We start from the raw sequence: 18,480 nt of genomic DNA, 5'->3' as shown, positions 1-18,480 counted from the left end.
AGCTGACGTTTCGGGCCTAGACCCTTCTTCAGAAATGGGGCAGCTTTCCTGCTCCTCTGATGCTGCTTGGCCTGCTGTGTTCATCCAGCTCTACACCTTGTTATCTCAGATTCTCCAGCATCTGCAGTTCCTACTATCTCTGACAGGATAAATGTTGGGAGCATGTTTCCTATCTTGAGGGAATCTAGATCTAGGGGCCATAGTTTCAAAATAAATGGTCTCCTGTTTAAGATGGAGATGAAATGAAACCTCTTCTTTTAAAGGGATTTTGGTAGTTTGGAATTTTCTTTTCTAGAGAGCAATGAAGGTGAAATAATTAAATATATTCAAGGCGACGTTAGATTTTTGATCTTCAAGGGGAGTTGACAATTTTAGATAGACAGGAAAAGTGGAGTTGAAGTCCCAAACATATCTGCCATGATCTTACTTTGTTGAATGGTAGAGCAAACTTGAGGAGTTAACAGCTTAATCCTATGCTTAATTTTTCTCATTAACCTCTCTGCAATCCAATAATGGCAAGAGGATGATGTCGAGGAATACTTGAAATCCATTGTGCAGTCTTTGAAAACTGAGCCTCCATCTGTCCCAGTGTTCATTCAGTTTTGGCTCTTCAAGCTGGTCTCAGATCTGACCCTCACAGGATTATTTTGAATAATAGAATTAAAAGAACTTGATCCAGGCATTTCTCAGACCCAGTTATTCTCACTTCCACCCAATCTAAACTGACAAATTTCCTCGATCAAAGTCTGTTATAATTAGCATGGCTGAGTAATACTGAAAAATGCTTGTGGCCTCCACTGCTCCAAATAAGTTCTACTTTGTCATTAAGCATCAGTCTCATGCTTATACCTCTGCCACTTCTCGGGTTTGTCTCCTCTTTTTCTCAGTAGCCAGAATAATAATCAAACAAACAACTGGAGGACTACAGTTTATGTTTGTTGTTCTGTTACTCATATGCTGTTCCATTCTAGAATTCTATTTGCTTTGATAATTGCCACTGCGCATTGGCAATTGTTGAATAGCATTTATTTGTCTGGAAGTTTATCCATGGCTGTAGTTATTTCAACAGCGCTGTAAGGCACATGTACCACTCTTCCTGCACAATACATGTCTATATTATTTCTATTACTGTTGGTCCATTTATATGGATTATTTAATATAATGTACACATCACTCATTGCTCTCTCAGATCAACCTCTTCTTCCCCTGTAAAAGTATCATCTATGAGCATAAACAAATTACACAGTTTCCGAATTTCTCATTTATGCAAGTTAGAAGCACTACCCCACAAAATGGTTGTTCCATTTAACATTCCTTCTGCTCTGCCTTCCTATACCAACACAATTTGCACACCCTCCCACTCCCACAACCTCACAACGACTCTCAATGCTTAATGTCAAGTTGGGTGTATGTATGTTATCTTGGACATTGCATCACATAGGCTCCTCATGTCAGCTGTCTTGTTCCAGCTTTCTCCATTCTCACCCAATCATGCCCAGCACAAATCAAGTCTGTTGGTTTGAAGTGGATGGGCATGACCGGAACTTCCTCTTATATTAATTGGCCAATTGAGTAAATTTTGCTGGTTAAATTAATATCTCATGGAAAATCTACACCCTATCTTGCTCTTTCCTTTCATAAATTTTTTGCTTTATTATTCATCAATGGACTGACAAGGGTAGCATTGATTGCCCATTCCAAATTGCCCTCTGGAAAGTAGTGTTGATGAGCTGCTTTCTTGAGCCACTGCAGTCCACATGGTATAGGTATGCCTATGGTACTGTCAGGTTAGGAGTTGCACGATTTTGATTTAGTGACTGTAAAGAAACAGCAATACAGTTCCAAGTCTGATTGTGTGTGGCTTGGAGGGAAATTTGCAGATGGATGTGTTCCCATATGCCAGCTGCCTTTGTTCTTCAAAGTGGCAAAGATTGCTTGATTTGGAAGGTGCTGTTGGATCAACCTTGATGAGTTATTGTAGTACATCTTGTGAATGGTGCAAACCACTGCCCATGTGCTAGTACTTCAGGCATCGAACAAGCAGGCTGCATTGCCCTGAATAGTGTTGATCTTCTTGAATATTGTTGGAGCTGCAGCCATCCGTGTAAATTGAGATGTTTCCATTACAGTCCTGATCTATGCCTTGTACATAAAGCTTGGGGAGCCAGGTGGTGAGTTAGCTGTTGCACAGTTTCCAACATTTTGACTCCTCTTGTAATAAAATATTTTTATGGCTGATCCAGTTAGTTTTCTGGCCAACATTGAATATCATGGGGAGGTAATTAGACTCTCTCATTGGAGGTAGTAATTGCCTGACATTTGGTGTTATTTGCTATTTATCAACCCAAGCAAGGATGTTGTCTTGGTCTTGCAAATTACAAATGGGACTGAACACTAACCAATCATCAGCAGATTAAAATAAATGGATCAACATACACAATACTGTTTGTTGTGAATACAAAAGTAACAGGAAATATGAGCAAAGTGTGGATCTGGAGGAACACAGCAGGCCAGGCAGCATCAGAGGAGCAGGAAAGCTGCGACCCGAAACATCAGCTTTCCTGCTCCTCTGATGCTGCCTGGCTTGCTGTGTTCCTCCAGCTCCAGACTGTGTTATCTCAGACTCCAGCATCGGCAGTTCTTACTATCTCTGAAAAAATATGAGCAGCAGCAAACCTACTATTTGAAAATCTACAGTAGAATTGTCCTATCTATAAGAACAGCGAACATATTTGAATGTCTGACTCCACTGGGGTCTGTGATGAGCATCCATCAAGCAGAGTACAAATTAGCATACACCTCCCAAATTGCCTCAGCTTAATTTCCTATTGTGATAATGTTTTCAGTATTTTTGTGCACAATACTGCACATAAAGAAACATATTATTCTAGGCGACAGTAATTTTTTTTAATCTTCCATGTCACTTCCTGTAAAGATTACATTAAGTTCTACAATTCACAAAAAAACATTTTACAAAGTGCAACATGGGTGCAGGAGAATCCACTAAGTACTGATAGGGAAATGGATACTTGAGGACATGTCACTTCTTGTGCTACAAATTACCTTGCTTCACCATGGTCTTAATAGCTTTTTCAACTTCCTGATTTGCAACAGCTCATCGAAGATAACCACTCACATTGCCATTAGCCACATGGTACAATGCTCTATTCCCCTAGCATTAGTAAAGAGAAGTGTTGTGGTGAATACTTCACTATGAAGTAACAGCTGTTGGAAATGCGAGCTGGGACTAAACCGTCCAGTGTTTGTGTATCAGAGTTTTTATGTATTTCTGCAAGGACCATGATGTGACTTTGCAGTACCACATTTGGACTACTATGTTAAAAAATGTTCAATTTTCAGCATGAACTACTATGGATCAAGCCTTGTAATTACATTTTTTATTGAAAATATATAATGTCCGGCATGAAAAGCCTTCAGACTGAGGTAAGTGCTACATTTTATAACCAGGGATTTACTGCAAAGGTTAACTTTGTGAAATGCTCTGCTTATAGATTACATTAATAGTCAAAGAGCCAATTTAATAGTTTGATTTGCTTTGTGCTTTTAATTGGAAATGAAAAGGGTGTGTTCTCACTCAAGCTCAGAGAGGATATTATGTGCACTTGTTAGGGAGTGCTGTCACTGCATGTTGTATTAAAGCTGCTGGTTAGGAACACAGTCTGGTGAGACTTCATGTGTGGAGTCACTCATTCCTTTCCATACAGAATCAAAAGTATGATTCTCCAATATCTTTTTTCCAGCAGCACAAACAATGGTGGGAGGGCTGGCATCAATAGCTTCTCCAAATTCCAGTAACGTTGGATATTATTTCATGACAGTTTTTTTAAAAAATAATAATTAAATTTCCAAAGTGCAACTGAAGAGAATTACATAAATAAGGATTAAAATGTGGCAATAAAGGTAAACTGAGCAAAACCAAAGCACATGCAAAATCCAGTTATTATGTGGCAGTTATACTGTATTCAGTTCCCTTTTAACTAATGAGGAAGTCTTTTAGTTCCTTTTGAAGGCAAACATTTTCATGCCTAATTATGATAAATTGTTCATAAAATAAATACTCAAACACAAAGATATATGCTAATATACCTTCTAGTGCATGGTACTACGGTTGATTTCACTGCTGGTGCATGGTTGTTTAATTCTTTTGTCCAGAAAGGCCAATGCTCAAAATAGTCAACTACAAATAACAGATTATGAATTGTCATATCCAAACCAAATGTAGATCTGAACACTTGTATGTTTTAGAGTCCAAGTCAATGGTTGACCCATTTAAAAAATATTGTACATCATTAACAAAATGTTAGAGTGTGCTAAAGTTAATTGTTTAAATTTTTGTTGCCTGTGTCTCAGTCTGCCTTTGGTTCTCTCTCTGTCCAGTACTAACCTATTGCTTCAAGGAAAGTAACTGTAAATTTAATATTGCCTATTTAGTCTTAAGGTAGGTTAAAGCTTGATTTTTCTTTGAAATCTTGAAGTACAATGTTTTGATTTACAGATCATATTTTATTTCCAGCAATGTAAGAGGCACGAAATGCGCTAATTGAGTCAGGACAAAAATCAGAAACAAATGCTTAATAATTGATAGTCTACAAAATTCACTACATTGCATTTTGAGAGTTCAGTTTTTTTACAGAAGGCCAGAACAACATACTAAAGAAAAATAGACACTTTTCCTTGTTTTGCTTCTGTATCAAATGACAAATTTAGAATTGCTGAATAAATATTATGATTATAGAAATGTAAGCACAGAACGAGCCCATTGTAACCATTCCACTGTTAATTCCATGCCAGAGCCGTTCCACTTCACTGTTCCTGCTTCACAATTTATGTTTCAAGATATTTAGTTTCCACTTGCATTGGACTAAGTTACCTTCATTAACCATTTGCAATTACATTCTATTTTCTGATTATGCTTTGCATAAAAATTTTAAATTAATCCAGTTTTAAACTTCAAGCATTTTTCCCTTCAACAATTGTTATTTAAAAAAGTCACCAATCAGAATTAATTTCTGCTCATGTACTTAGATGACAAATATCGCCATTAAGTAAGATAGTGGCTGATCATAACTGTTTGGAATGTGCATGCCAATGTCTGGTTGAAACTGAAAGCAGGTAGCATTGTTAAGATTGTTTTACATTTGTATCAAAATCTGCTTCTGGAATGTGACTTCTGAGCACACTGGCACATGGGTATTAATGCGTTCCTTTTGGATCTCCTGATTTATTGCCCACAGGAAGTTACATAAGATTAGTGGACAGAATGCAAAATGATATCAGTATTCTGTTAAAGTGAATTCATGTCCTTAATAAACACAGGCTGAAATAGTCATTCAAATTTAAACTCTGTTTCAGAACTTTACAATGCAAATATGCATGGGTGTTTAGGCCAAATTTTATTTGCAACAAGGCCCGGGATGAATCCTCAGTTTCTCTATATACTTAATGATATGACAGCAAAAAGATCCTTTTCTTAAACAACAAAAAAAAATGTAGAGGAGCTTACATGAATTGGAAGCAGTAAAAGTAATTACTGTGTCCGAAATATGTGGTACAGCCATATCGGGCCATTGCAGAACTGTATACTGATTTCAATATTAGGAAAATTAATGGAATCAACATGAGACCAAAAACAGAAGCATACTTTTATTAAGTAGCTAACAAATGGTGACCAACTCAGGTTTTTTGAGCAACTAGTATCTGAGGGGAAATCATTAAATGTAGTGCAGATGTATGGTTAAACAGAAGTAAAAGTTTCTAGCAATACCATTGAACTGTTGTCACCTTCTTTTGAATGATCCCCCAGATTATTTCTTAATAGCCTAGTAATTGTAATAATTATACCCCTCAAAGTTGTGGATCAATGTTTTTAGTGATACTTACTACGTAGGCACAAAATAGCTTTCTGGAATTCATACCTACATGATTCTTCTGTACTGATTATGGTAATTGACAAGCATTAAATTTTGTTTATCTGAGAACTCATACATTTGACATAATGAAACATTACAAGGAGCTCCACAGAAGTGTAATTAGACAGAAAATTGACTGAGTGAAACAAGGGGATAATAGGACAGATGTCCAAATTCTTGGTCAAAGAGCTAGATTTTAAGTTATGTCTTAAAAGGAGGACAGACAGTTGGTGAGTCCAAGAGATTCAGGATAGGAATTCCAGAGTTTGAGCCTAGATAGTTGAAGTCATAGCCAGTAGTGGTGCTTGGTGTACAGCTAATGGGAGATGTTGGAGGAATGAAGAGTTTGTAGGGGAAAAATGTAAATTGGGACAAGTTTAAATGCTAGGATGAGAATTTTGTGGACTGAAATTTAATGTAGACCAGCAAGTACTAAGTTGATTGATGAGTGGACTTCATAGAAGATAATGATAGCAAAGAAGAAGAAGAAGAAAGGGCTTTTATTAATTGAGCATCCTTCATTATCTCAGCATGCTCCATAATGCTTAACAGTGAATGAAACACATTTGAAGTCACTGTGATGTATCAACAGATTGGCAGCCAGCAGGTCGCACAATGAGGGATACCATCAATGACCAAGGGATCTGTCTGTCATGTTGGGCACTTCTCTGCTTATCTAAAGTAGTGTCATGGGACTTTGTCATTTCAGTTGAATGGAAGTTAAAAATCTCAAACGAAAAAGGTGACAACTCCAACAGTGCAGCCCTCCCCGATCTGAAGTGTTAATCTGGATTATGTATAAGTCTCCAGATGAGGGCTTGAACTTCCAACTCAGGCAGAAGTTGTTCATTTCGTTTTGGATATCGGATCCACTAGCGTGAGCTGCTTGAGTTTTGTTGGCAAGGATGAGTCAATTTCTCCATTGCAATCCAAATTTGGCTGTTATTCTGTCAGTGCTTGCATTGCTCTACTGTCAATCTGAGACTTTATTGCTATATCCTGATTTGCATCAAGTTCTAATTGGCTTTTATCCTTGTGTTTGTGAAGCCACATTGGGTCCCAATCCATTTTCAAAGACTGTAGCTCAGTTGTAAAATACATTATGCTAATGAAACATTCTATTTTATGGAAAGGAACAAAACTATTGTGTGATCTGACTCAGGAGGAGGAGCCCCCCCATCCCCCCACAATATTCTTGTGCGCTACAGACTAGGAGGAAGATATGGCCACAGAAACAGATCTCTGATACATGAAATGGTTGAGAAACATCTGATGTACTATGTACATCATCATGAAGCAATGAAACCAAACACATTATTCAACTTTCCTGTTGTATTGTGAGATGAACACTTCTCTCTTTCTCTTCCTAGGACTCTCAGCCATCCAAACGTATTGCTCAAGCATTAGCTGTAATTTAACAGCAGCTTTGACATGGTCTCATTGAGCAATCTTCTTTGTAATATGCAAGTTGTTCAGTAAAGACATGGAAAGAAAGCAAGAAGGTGTGGTGATAGTAAGGGGAAATTTTACTTTTGGAGAGAGAACATCTTGCATTTGTCAAGGTCAATAGCTCTTTAGTTGCATTTAAGAGACATTAGTAGTGCTATTTTCTCAAAGTATTCTATAAGTCACTAGCTGATAAGATATAGAAGAACAAATTTGAATGGAACATAGAAGGGTGAAGGAATTATGGGATAATAATATTATTATTAATAATAATGATGACGGACAGTGGCAGTATGAATGTGAAGCTTTTCTGTCTGCATTTAGAAAAAGGCTGTAATAAGTTCAGTAGCTGGGTGGCCCTGGCAGAACCCAAGCAGAGTTATTGAGCAGGTTGTTACTGAGCTTGATAGCACTGTCAACCACCCCTTGATCAGCACTTTGTTGATGATCACAAGTAGCCTGATAGGAAAGTAATTGTCTGTTTGGATTTGTCCTGCTTTTTGTGTACAAGACTAATCTGGACAACTTTCCACATTGCTGAAGAAGATTTCCAATGATATTCCTCAGCAATTGATACTAGAACCATTGTATATGAATAATTTTGATTTGAACATACACAGCATTATGTCAAAATATCAGATGACTCAAAGCTTGGCTATATTGTGAATTATGCACAGGATTGTGATAAATTTCAAGAGGACATAGGTTGGTTAAGGTTTGTTAATGAGTGGTCAGAAAATTTAAATGCAAAAAGATTATAAAGTCATACATTTTGGTAAGAAAAATGTACAGAGACAATTGAAACTAAAGAGTCCCATTCTCAAAGAGCTTCCAGAATGGAATGGCACATCAGCACAAATCACTGAGGATAATAGAGACAGTTGAGAAAGTGTTTAGAAGACATATGGTTTTCTGAGCAAAATAAATAGGGGAATAGAGGGCAGAAGCGAGGAAGTTAAGATGAAAATTATCAGAAAATAGTGTTGTCTCACAATGTAGTCTTGTGCCCATTTCTAGTCACTGCACTTCAGAGAAAGTGGGGAAAGCTTTAGAAAAGGTGCAGAAAATATTTACCAGAATGATTCCAGGGATGAGGGACTTCAGTTACAAGGATAAGTTGGAGAGTATGGCATTGTTCTCTTAAAAGACATAATTAAGAGGACATTTAATATAGGAGGTATTCAAAATCATGAGAAAATTGGAGGGAGACAAGAAACTATTTCCTTTGACAGAAGGATCGAGAACACAGAGGACACTGACTTAAAGCGATTAGCAAAAGTTTCACACATGCCACTTATAGAAAATATTTTTATGCAGAGGATGATTGGAAATTGGAATGCACTGCCTGGGGGGTTTGTGGCTCAATTGTGGCTTTCAAAATGAAATTGGAAAAGCAGCTGAAGATGAGAATTTGCAGAATTATGGGGAAAGTGGAGGAGAGCGGAACTATTCTTGCAGAATTCTTTTCCTTACGGCAGCAAAGGTTGGAGGAAGCCTTGACAGATATCCAGAATCTTAAATGAATTTGATAGTGTAAAATTGAGGTGGAAGAGTGCACTGTCACTCTGAAGTCCTAATAATATTTAGATCACAACAAATTTAAATGCGTAAATTATCGTCAGTTATACAATTTATCTAAATTAGGTTTAGATTTTTTTAAAAAATCAACCTGGTTTCTTTAATAAAGAACAAAGTTATCGATTTATTGTGAAAACAGGACTTACTTGGCAAAGATGTAAAGCTGATTAAAAGTTTGAAGTAGAGAAGTATGACCTTTTACTCTAAAACAAATTGAACACATAACAATTAAGACAAAGAAGAACGTCCACTCCAGAGATTAATTTGAAGAAAAAACACTGGTCAATAATTGTAATTCTTGAAGGGAGAAAAGATAAGCTCCAAAGTGTTCAAAATGGCTTTCATTCTGCACTCTAGCACATGTAGACAGGCCGCCCCAACTGAACTCCAAACAAAATCCAAAACAAAGCCATAAGCCCAAGCATGTGATTTCCAATGAATAAATCCAAACAGTTAGCTTAAGCCGTGTGACTCCCAAGAACTGTCTTTAACTGTCCTTTTGTGATCCACTTTAAACAAAGGGTTCATGCATCTCTTCAGTCTTTTTAAGTGAACACTGCCCACAGTCCTTCAAACATGACTCCTCAAGATATATTTGAGGAAGTATCTTACTAACAATGGATCATTGAGTCATCAGAAGTGGTATTAAACAGAGGAGTCAGAATTAAAATCACTTCTAAAGCAAATTGGATAAATACTTGAAGATAAAAGTAATTGTTGGTCTATAAGGCAAGCGCTCAATGGGACTAATTATACCACAGGCACAGACGGTTAACTGTGCTGTTATTTCAAAGAGTTTAACCTCTCATGCTCCTCATTCTCCACATCAAATTTACGCGATCAAATGTCATGTAATTAGAATTGAGGTCAAAGGTCAGCAGTGAATTGATCAGGGGTTGCACTGTCCCACCCTCCTGAAACACACTGGCTCAATAGACAAACAAAGGTGGGACAGAACTATACACTGAGGTCCTCATTCAGCATCCCGAATGTCACATGGTTAAATGTCACAAGATTAAAAGTGTAGTCCAATATCATAGTGATCATATCAATAGTGATTTGATCAGCAGCCATGAGGACAACCATATATGAATACATTAAGCCAGAAATGACAATTTTTGCAGGGTGGAAAGCATCTTAGTTAAGCTTGATATCACCTTTTCTTGCCAACTCAGCAACTTCCAGCAGAAGCCATTGCATAGTGACTAAAATCAGGAATCCAAGACATTTTCTTTTCTCCATAATCCTAAGGAAATTAAGCCAGTTGTGACGGTTCAACCATTCTATTAGCAGCATATGGTAAAAGGCCAACATTAAGATTCTCTTATCTGTATGGCTTATTCATTCACCTAGATAAGCTTCCTGAATTATAGTGCAGTCAGATAGCTGTAATTGTATGCTACTCCAAATAGATCCATGATGAGCAGTTGGCTGGTTATTTATGAGCTTGAATTGAAAGAATTGGATTGGAGTATATTGCTCCAGGGAAGTCAAAAGTATTCATCTTTCCTCAAAACCATTCAATAAGATACTTAGGTCCAGTTGTTTTTTCAGTCTCGTTTCTTCCAACGTATTCCTTTTGATTTTCCTACATTACAACACTGACTACACTTCAATAGTAAGTGGTTGAAAAAAATCTTCAGGAGGTTCTAAGCTGGTGAAAAGCCACTATAGAAATATGCTTTTGAATTGTCGATGTTTAATTTACTGCTGTAAAATAATATGAAGTTATTTTAAGTAATAGGCCATGTTTTTAAAGTTATTTAAAGACAATTAGGCATCAATTTTGATGTCAGTGTTTTCTAATGCTGTTTACTGACATTGTTAGTGAAAAAGAAATTTGAAAAACGTTTGAAGTTTTAATAATTCTTGCGTGCCAAATTTCTTGTGGATCCAATACATCAACAATAAAAGGACATTATTCAAGTATGATCCTGTTAGGGATTCAAAATATAAAGAAGAAATATGAACAACCAGCACTTAACTGAGAGAATTAGACCAAACCAAACTCGTATATTAAAAGTTTAAGCAAGGTAAGCATAATTAACTATGGTTCAAAGACTAGGCTATAAACTCTGTTCTATTTTCCAATTCCCTCTAATGGTTTCCTCATCTTACAAAATCTTTACGTTTCATTCACTTCTGATCAGTTCAAAAAGGTATTTTACAGCCTTCAGTAATTTCTTATTTCTCTTCATTGTTTCAACTCTAGATCCTTAAAAGCAAAAACATTTCTAAAGCATATAAATTATGAATCAAATATTCAAAGTTGTGTTTTTGATATTCTGTTGCTGGTGATGCTATGTTGCAACATTTTCTGCTCCAGAACCAACTGGAGTAGGGGTTTAAATGGAAGAAGCAACAACAGTTGATAGGCGAGATCCCAAGGTTTGACAGGATTTACTTTCTTAATCGTCAGTCAGTAATAACAAGCTGGAAATCAAATTTACTGTCAGTCTACATAAATAATGGCCCAAGCCTGGCACAATACTTGATATAGCGTCAGAAATAAAGAGGCAAGGCAAGATGAACAGATTAATGTGTGCAGCATGTTTAACACACTGTGAGGAGAATATAACAAAGACTATCTGTTGCAGGATAGTGCATACTCAAATTGACCATTATCACCGCTCTCAGTAGGTAGTGCACTTTGAAATTTAGTAGCTTTTCTGTGTGATGTACATGGCGATTAGATGATGCATCCACCCAGTCCTCTGATGTGACATCAGATCTTGAACTGTACAACTAAAAGAAACTTTTTCTGTTGCTTTTTGATGGTTTATAAACTGAAACTTTGTAACTCCTTCACAAAGGCAAAATACTGCTGATACTGGAACTCTGAAATAAAAGTGGAAAATGCTGGAACTTCTCTGGTCTAGCAGTCTACATGGAAAGAAAAACACGTTATTTTAGGTTGATGACCTTTCACCAGAATCCTTGTCACTCTTTGAGATGGCTTCTACAGTACTGAAATATGGCAAAGCATCTTCAATCATGCATTTTGAATATTTTATGTCATAACTGTGTCCAGAATGAGATCCCATTTGTGCATGCATAGTTCTTTATTCTATGTTGTAAAGATTTGCTGCACTAAACAATGTTGAGAGGGATTTTAATCAAAATGTTGGAGGAAATGTTTCTATTTTGTATTTTTAAAAAAATTTTGAGGAAAGACCACAAAAGAAACATGAAAAGGAGCACCCACAGGTTCTAGAAATCTTTTACAATCAGGTCTTTTCTGCCCTGTATGAATCTACTAGACATAGTAAAAGAAACAAAAAAAAAGCTCATGTATCTTTTTCTTCAAATAAATTAACTTCTAAAATGAAGCAAATTAAGGGAAACTAGTTGCAATCTTTTGTTGAGAACATTCCCATCAGACCCACATTTGTGGGTCAATGGACATTTGTGAATATATTTGGTCTGTATTGAACAACTTTGAAATGGTGAGAAATATCTTTTTGGAAGTTTCAAAATGCCATACAAAAGGGCAACTACTGACACTATTGATAGACAGACATGTCGCACCATGATCAAAGCTGGGATCAATTTCTTCAGAGCTCGTTCTACTGAGCTGGAAATTCCATCTAAAGCTAATTTTAGATTGATCCTAGTAGTGGAAGGTTGTTCAACAGACAATGGAGCACTTTAGAAGAGGCTTACTGAAGACAATGCAAGCATGTTTGCAACAGCACTCTTGCAGGATGTGAAAGTACACTCATTTTTGTCTTAACTGAAGGACATGCTAGTAAGAATTGGAAGGCATGCATTTTTTTGTTTAAAAAGAAGGCAATTTGAAATAAGTTTCTACTTTTCTATAAAAAGTGCATTTTATAGGACCTAAACAAGATAAACGCAATGTTAAGTATTATTGCCTCTATTTTCCTTCACAAACAACAGAAGTTGGTTTGTGTTAAAAGCATGGACAAGAGGGAGTCAATTGAATTAATTTTACTGTCCACCTCATGTTCATGACTGGGATTTGTTTTTAAATGTAATTTATTATTCTCTTTTTCCTTTTAAAAAGAAAGTGGCATGTTTCCCTAAACCATGTTTGTGAACAGCAATATAAAGTGACCCAGAACACATTCTTTAGCATCAAAAAGTAGATTTTATAATACATACAAAACTTGGAGAAAATGCTTCTTGACCCATTCATCCAAGAGGGAAAAAATAAAAGTTAGAAATTACTTAAAATTCAGGATATCAGAATTAGTTCAAATTAATTAGAGGTTCCAGGAAGAACATTGATGATTTTCCAGTTGCTTTTGCACAGAAGCTCGGACATGGTCAAATTGCTGATGAAAGTATAATAGTTATAAAGATGGGATTTGGTCAGCTTTTGTAGACAAAAGCCAAGATTTTATTTTTTTGGCTATCAGACTGTTGAGAGATAGATATAGAGGCATTTAGCTAAGTTTGGAGCTGCTTACTGTTTGGGTGTTACAAGCAAACAGACATCAAAATAGTTGCATAATTAAAAGCTGACTCAAACCAAACAGATGTTTCAGAGATAGTAGGAACTGCAGATGCTGGAGAATCTGAGATAACAAGATGTAGAGCTGGATGAACACAGCAGGCCAAGCAGCATCAGAGGAGCCTAGACCCTTCTTCAGAAATGGGGGAGGGGAAGGGGGTTCTGAAATAAATAGGGAGAGAGGGAGAGGCAGATAGAAGATGGATAGAGGAGAAGATAGGTGGAGAGGAGACAGACAGGTCAAAGAGGCGGGGATGGAGCCAGTAAAGGTGAGTGTAGGTGGGGAGTTAGGGAGTGGGTAGGTCAGTCCAGGGAGGACGGACAGGTCAAGGAAGCTGGATGAGGCTAGTAGGTAGGAGATGGGGCTGGGGCTTGAGGTGGGAGGAGGGGATAGGTGGGAGGAAGGACAGGTTAGGGAGGCGGGGACAAGCTGAGCTGGTTTTGGGATGCGATAGGGGGAGAGGAGATTTTGAAGCTTGTGAAGTCCACATTGATATCATTGGGCTGCAGGGTTCCCAAGTGAAATATGAGGTGCTGTTCCTGCAACCTTCGGGTGGCAGTCTTGTGACTGGGGTTCCAGGTATAGAGACTGCTGACAAGAAAGATTTTATTTCCTGGCCTAAATCTATTGTGCAGCTTGTGCACTAGTCTGGATGTGCAAATGCAGAGTACCTCACAGTATTTATCTTCAACCTACTTTATAAATTCAAGACCAAACCTTTAACTATTAAGTTCTTATTTAATCTTTCCATTACAATCAAAATAAATTGATCAGCACAATCAAATTTAAAAGGGACACTAGCTTATTCTTCCTCACTTGCTATCTCTCCCAGGAAAGTGTGATGTGTTGGCAAAGTAGTGAAAGAATTTTTCAGCTAAACAGTTTTCTGTCATTGAGAAACTGTGGTGATAGGGGCAGTAATTGTGTAACAAGTGTTTTCTTGTATCAGTTTGAAAGAAGACAGAGTCTCTTTTTTGTCACATTCTCAAATTGACCAGAAACAATCATTTTTTCCTAAGTACTGGAGATAACCAATATTGATTGTGCTGATTTAGCAGAATTGTCTACAAATAGGGTTCTAACATTGTAGCTTCACCTCCTCTTCCCATTCCCACTCTGGTCTAGCCATCTGTATTACAGTTATAATCAAATTCAGCACAAATTTCTGAGTCAACATCTTATCTTCTTGAGGACTCTGCAACCTTGCATTATTTAAAATGTTTTCAAAATCTTATATAATTTAAACTCAAATCCCAATAATACGTTTGGCCATTTGAGACTTCAGCTAATAAAGGTAACAATGAGATAATCTAGTGTAATAACTCAGGAAACTTTACTTAGGTTATAAATATTAACTACTAAAGCACGCAACAGCTTTACAGCCATAATTCAGCATTTGTTTTCCAGTTCAGCTGCAGGCACAGGTCAAAACTTGGTTTCTGAGTCACTCTCCAATCCCTTAGGGCCTTGCACTCTTGATTAGAAACAACACAAGTTCAAACTCTCTCAGACGTGTAAAAACCGAAAGAACTGAGGACGCTGTAAATCAGGAACAAAACAAAATTGCTGGAAAAGCTCAGCAAGTCTGGCAGATGCTGCCAGACCTGCTGAGCTTTTCCAGCAACTTCTTTTTTTGTTCTCTCAGATGTGTGTTGTTCATGGTTGTTGATTATTAACTCTTCCTGGAGAAAGGTGATTCTCCTGGATTCACTACAGGATTTTTTATTGACTTTCTTTTGTTGATAGCCCAATGTTTCTGGCCTCAAGTGAAATCATCATTTTTTCTGTATTTGAACAAACCTTTTCACAGAATGGTTACAGAAGAGAAGGAAGCCATTTAGCCTGTTTTGTCTGCCCTGGCTCTTTGAATGAGTAATGCACCTAGTGCCAATCCCCCCACCTTCTTTCTGTAACCCTGCAAATTCTTCCTTTTTAAATAATAATCCAATTTCCTACTGAATGCCTTGGTTGAACCTGCCTTCACCATACTTTCGGACAATGCCATCCAAATCTTAACTATCACTGCATGAAAATGTTTCTCCTCATGTCTCTGTTGCTTTTTTGGCCAATTATTTTACATCTGTGCCCTGTCCTTTTTGATCCTTATAACAGTGGGGACAGCTTTTCTCCCATCCACAATATGCAAAGCCCTCATAATTTTGAACACATCTATCAAATCTCCCTTTGACCTTCTCTTCCCCAAGATAAATAAACCCAATTTCTCATCCTTGGAAACACTTTCTCTCATACTTCACATCCTTTCTTAAATGCAGAGCCCATGCTGGACATATCACTGTAGTTAAAGCTGAACAGTGCTTTATATAAATTGAATATAATACCTTTGCCCATGTACACTGTCCCTATTAATAAGCCGTAAATTATATGCTTTATTAACTATTCTACCAATCTATCTTGCCACTTTGAATTGCTCATACACAGATGCACCCAGCCCCTCTGCTCCTCCACCCCCTTTAGAATTGCATCTTTTATTTTATTTTTGACTCTCCCTCCCAAAACGAAGCATTTCACACTTCTGTGCATTAAATTTCATCTACTCATTCCATCAAGTTTTTTTTTGCAATTCTACACCATCCTTCTCTCAGTTCAGAATGCTTTTGATATTAATGCTATGTGAAAATTTAGAAATTGTATTCTGAACTCCAAGTTTTAGGTCATTAATATGTATCAGAAAGAATAAAGACCCCTGGAAAATCCCATTATAAACCTATTTCAGTCTGAAAAAAAATCCATTAATCATTATTATTTTCTGCCACTCAGCCAATTGCACATCCATGTTGCTACTGTCCATTATTCTATTTGCATCATAATCTGTCACGTCATCTTTCAGTCACCCCTTTTCAGAAAAAAAACTCAAGCTTGATCATTCCCCCTGCTGGATATAACACTCAAAATATGGAGACCAGAATGGTTCACTGCCTTCCTAATAAAGCCTAACCAAGGTTTTATACATGTATCATAACTTGACTATTGAATGTCATCCCTTTAGAATGGAATGCCAGTGTTTTGTTTGCTTTTTCTAGCCTCATTAGTTCATATCTGTACCTCTGATCCCTCAGTGCTTTTAACATATTTTGATACTAATTTGCAAATATGTTCTTGTTATTCTTGTAACAGAATATATTACATCAACTCATATTTAGTTATATATGTTATTGAAGCTGATTTGACGATTATTTGCCATTCTGACAGTTAATTGATACCTTTTGTCCTCCTGTGTTAACTATGGCCAATAATTTGATGTTATCTACAAATTTTGCAATTTTACTGCCAATTCCTGAATCCAAATCAGTTTTGTAAATACAAAACAACAATGCTTTCAGCACTAGTCCTTATAGAACACAACTGTCTACTATCTGACAATCAGAAAAAGTTAGTGGTCGTAACTAAGTTTTAAAGCTGGTTTGTTATGTATTCTGCTGTTGCATATTCTGATAGCATCCATAAATCTACCTGGATGATCGAGAACAAGGAAGTGTTATCTCAGTATTAAGTGTCAGTCACTTAAGACTGAGTTAAGAAGATATTTCTTCTCTGAGAAATATGTTCAGAATTCTCTAACCTAGAGAGTCCAGATACTGAATCCTTTCAAGATGGAGATTGATTTTTCAAAAGAATATAAACTAAGAGATTTTGGGATAAAAGGAGCAGTTGATCTAGAACTGAAAATGTTGTGTTCTGTCTCATGATCAATGTATCTTTCAGAGACAAAGTCATGATGCCATGACTGCTCATAGCATGTGACTTTGGGGTATTAAGGTCTGATATGCAATCTTACTTAGGAATCACTTGAAGCTTGTCGCATTATTGAAAATGGCTCTGTTGTAACCAACAAATTTTTCCTAGCCTGGACCCAGTCTGGGGGATGTCATATTAGTATGTTGTATGCAGTTGTATTAAATGTCCGTTAGATTCCTATGACACCATGTGATCAAGACCCAGTTCCTTATGTTATGATGCATAACATAACCACTGTTACATCAGGTAAGGATAACCCTGCTGGAGGCAAAACCTACATCTGGAATGTAGTCTGAAGAGAACCACATGACCTGTTCCTTCTCCTAATTCTGCTGTATGGTATTTTTGTAAAGGCTCTTTGTAAATCAAAGTATGTTACAGGAACTGAATTAGCCTTGGCTACCCTTTCTAGTACTGAAAAGAATTCAATGAGGTTTGTCAATCATAATCTTCCCTTAAGAAAACTTGCTGACTGTTTTTATTATTTTTCAGAAATGCAATGTTCTTCCCTCACATCTTTGAATGACAATTTCATGTTCTTCTCTACCACTGAACTTCTGCTCTATTAATAAATAAGTAAATCTCTATTTATTCCATTGCCCTTTATAAATATAGAAATAACATTACCAACCACTGTTACTCAACACTATCTTCTTTCCTAATTTTTTTTTTACCAACACACCTTCAATTGCACCTTCCAAATCCAAAACCACTACCATCTAGAAGGTCAAGCTGAGACATGGGAACACAACCATCTACAAGTTCCCCACCAAGCCCACTCACCATCCTGACTTGAAATTATATTGCCATTCCTCCAGTGTCACTCAAGCTGAATGGAGTAAATCACTCAACCAGAGAGGTAGGGGGCTGTAGGACCCACTGATGTGTGGACCATAAAGGGAAACATTACACACAGCCCCAGGCAGTGTACAGGACACAGAGCTGCAGGGACTCTAATCATTGACCTGCCTAACTGATTGCCCCCTCGTTGCAGCTCCCTGCCCCAGACATTGCTGACGTACTCATTCACACTAATACATTCTGACACAGACGCCAGGGAAAGAATAGGGATGTTGCAGGGCGCATGGCAATGGTGTTAGCAGGACCTGCTTCCATGTATATGTCTTCTACATCATGCTTCCATAGGTTGTAGCAGGATCTCAAGACAGACATTAATCCATGGTACAACCTGTGTGGCCATGGGGTTAGGCATCATTGCTGGTAAAGTTACATTCAGGGCTAATGTACTAAATAATGCAAGGTGCTTTGTCACCTGTGCCACCAAGCTGCCC

The 18,480-nt window shown here is 37.2% G+C and overlaps 1 protein-coding gene across 3 annotated transcripts in view; it reads left to right on the top strand.

Annotated features, from left to right (window-relative positions):
- Positions 1-18,480, top strand: part of ipcef1 (interaction protein for cytohesin exchange factors 1) — a 162,926-nt gene that overhangs the window by 2,533 nt on the left and 141,913 nt on the right. Inside the window, exon 1 of one of the 3 annotated variants that reach the window (XM_048600997.1) lies at positions 2,951-3,444. The exons of 1 other annotated variant lie outside the window; for it this stretch is intronic. In XM_048600997.1, the coding sequence (XP_048456954.1) occupies positions 3,415-3,444 (30 nt within the window). In that variant the 5' untranslated portion in view covers positions 2,951-3,414. Of the gene's footprint in view, positions 1-2,950; positions 3,445-18,480 lie in introns of those variants that run through there. One more of the 3 variants, XM_048601001.1, reaches the window with a different exon arrangement.

Source organism: Rhincodon typus, chromosome 9 (assembly GCF_021869965.1).
Source record: "Rhincodon typus isolate 14 chromosome 9, sRhiTyp1.1, whole genome shotgun sequence".
In the NCBI taxonomy this organism is placed as follows: Eukaryota; Metazoa; Chordata; class Chondrichthyes; order Orectolobiformes; family Rhincodontidae; genus Rhincodon; species Rhincodon typus.
This window is presented reverse-complemented; position numbering and strand designations above follow the sequence as displayed.